Source organism: Stylophora pistillata, chromosome 7, assembly GCF_964205215.1.
Source record: "Stylophora pistillata chromosome 7, jaStyPist1.2, whole genome shotgun sequence".
Lineage (NCBI taxonomy): Eukaryota > Metazoa > Cnidaria > Anthozoa > Scleractinia > Pocilloporidae > Stylophora > Stylophora pistillata.
Genome location: NC_142525.1, coordinates 24,549,656 through 24,552,227, shown reverse-complemented (window position 1 = coordinate 24,552,227; position 2,572 = coordinate 24,549,656). Strand labels below are relative to the sequence as shown.

Genomic DNA, 2,572 nt, shown 5'->3' with positions numbered 1-2,572 from the left:
TCTTTGCTTGCAAGAAATTGTAAGCAAAATCTTCTTGATGTTCCTTGCCATAAGACGATATACTCTGAGTTTCATTCTTCAAACAAGTTTCTATTTCCTCTATGACTGATTTCAAGTTCTTGGACGAGGCACACTGTAGACTGTGCGGAAGTTCACATTCTTGTTTATAGTCGTCATTGTTCTCATCACTTAGGGCGAATACCCTACAATGATCTGTGCATGGACTAGAATCTCCTTTACAGTGAACTTTATAATCTGTTTTCATATATCTCTCCCCTTGATTTAGCCTTTCTTTGATATTAAAAATCCACTCTGGATTTGCACCGCCCTTTTGAAGTTCTTCAACGACTTCAAGAGTTTCAAAGGCTGCCGACCCTTCCGCAGCTACGTTATCAATTCCTTTGAGAGCCTTCCTCTGAGATGCTTCACGTACTTCAAGGATGCGATAAAGGGTTGCGTGGCTGAAGGACTCAAAGCTCTCTTCCTGGCCAAGCTCCAAGTACTGTGCAATCATTGCAGACCTTGTGACAGTTCGGATGACGTGAGGCATTAGCAACTTTTCTCCGCTGCTAATCTTTATTGTACGTGTTCCATACGCAACGTCTTGATAGAAATATGGTCTGTTTATGAATTCCGAGAAGTGGCTAACTTTCACTGCGTCAAGCCTGACCCTGTGACAAATCGACTTTTCCACTGGGACACCGGGACCTTCGTTATTAACATGAAGTTTAGCCTTGCGAAGTTCCCATTCTGTTATAGGCTCGTATATTTTGTGCAATTCTATCAGCTTCTTAGCTGAATACTTGTTGGTATAAATGCTTAAAATTTGAGTTTTCGTTTGCTTAGATAGTGCATTCCTGTAAGCTTCAAGGAGAGGCTTCAGCTCATTCTCAACATTAGGTCCTTCAGGGTTACAAGCCGCTTTTACCCTCGACAGTGTGCGGACGCTTCAGCTAGCGCTCCGCATTCTCGTATCCGTGGATTAGTTTTTAGGCTAGTTAAGATCGTTTCTTTTTCTTCATTGACTAATGGGCGACAGAGTGAAAGCGTTAAGAAGAGAAAACGGTGATTTAAAGAGACAACTGAAAGACCTGAAGAAAGAATTTCAGTCTATCAAATCCAAGATGGCGGATCAGAAGGATCACCATGAGGCAGCAGCTGCCGCTTTACCAAATACACAGGATTTTCATTTCCTCAGCGACGATAGCTACGATGCCCTTGTTAAGTCAGAATCGAGCCTGTCAAAAGCTATGGAAATCTTCTCTCTTGGGTTGGATTTATTGTCAGTTAACGTTCATAGAATTGACAAGGCTGTCGACGAGATGCTCTACTGCAGCTATCAATATAACATGAAGATCGGGGGTGTTCTACCTATCTCAAAAAGCGAATCTGCAAACGACACCGCGTAGTTGTGTGAAGCTGTTTTGTGGCCTTGGAGTCGATGTCTCCATATCAGAGATCGACATTGCCCACAGGGTTTCACATCGAGATACTTCAACCGGTAATGGCAACCAAGGACAACTGAACCCGATAATTTGTAAATTCACTAGAAGAATGATCCGAGACACAGTGCTGGCGTCAAGAGTCAACTAGCTACCGAAAACCTGGATCTCCCGTCTACTGCTGAAATTAATCGAATTGCAATTTACAGCCACCTCACGCCGAGACTACAAGAGCTGTTACATTCAGCGAAGGCGCACTAAAACACATACAACTATAAGTGGTGCTGGGAAAAAGGCGCAGCAATCTTCCTACGCCAAACGGATTCCTCTACGACGATTCACCTGAGGTCGATTGACGACTTAACTAAGTTAAGACTTCGTGAACGCCCTGAAGCTTGATCGGGGGATCCTTGCAGCTAAGTAAAAACTACTATTATGTTTTATCATTTATATTACCATGAAAGGTAGGAAAAAACTACCGTAAAATCTATTAGATCTTCATTGCAGGTTTTACCGTATTATGGTTGTTCTGGAAATTTGGCAGAAATTCATGGCCAGATTAATAATTCAGTGTCGACCCCATTTGAAACTAAAAAGGAATTAGACAAGCGTACTAGCTTATATGACTTAGATTTGTTTTCCTTAAATACAACCTTAGATCATAACTTGAACCCCACCGATTACTCCTCTGACAGAATAATTAGTCGATATTTCTTCCCCATAGTTTTAAGAAAATGAAAATGAAGTTATCAAAAGATGAAACTATCTCTACCTTTTCTGTTTTTCATAACAACGTAGTCAGTCTTAATCGTAACCTGGAAAATCTTCAAACTCAACTTTTACATGAAGTAGATTTTCATTTTAATGTTTTCGGCGTTACCGAAAAAAAAATCACAAATACTAATTCACAAATGTGCACAGCACTATCTGGCAACGCATTTGTATATGTTCCAACGCCTCTGGTATCTGGGTGTGTTGGAATGTTTATTGACGAATTGCTTGATTATCGTATCTTAGAAAGGACCTCTGATGAAGCTTTTGAGGTATTGCTGACTGTTCTCCTTTGTGAATAAGAAAAATGTTATCTGCGGAATCTTTTACGGACAGCATAACTCACCGGAAATTTTTCA

The 2,572-nt window shown here is 40.8% G+C and overlaps 1 protein-coding gene across 1 annotated transcript; it reads left to right on the top strand.

The window, feature by feature from the left end:
* Nucleotides 1–914: 914 nt before the first annotated feature.
* LOC148727199 (uncharacterized) lies at nucleotides 915–1,506 on the top strand. Its single transcript, XM_088726821.1, has one exon. It carries the CDS (start codon nucleotides 1,029–1,031, stop codon nucleotides 1,407–1,409), a length of 381 nt encoding a protein of 126 aa, XP_088582947.1. The 5' UTR covers nucleotides 915–1,028; the 3' UTR covers nucleotides 1,410–1,506.
* Nucleotides 1,507–2,572: the final 1,066 nt, after the last annotated feature.

Coding starts and splice junctions, on each gene's coding strand:
- LOC148727199 (XM_088726821.1), top strand. CDS start 1,029: ATGGGCGACAGAGTGAAAGCGTTAAGAAGAGAAAACGGTGATTTAAAG.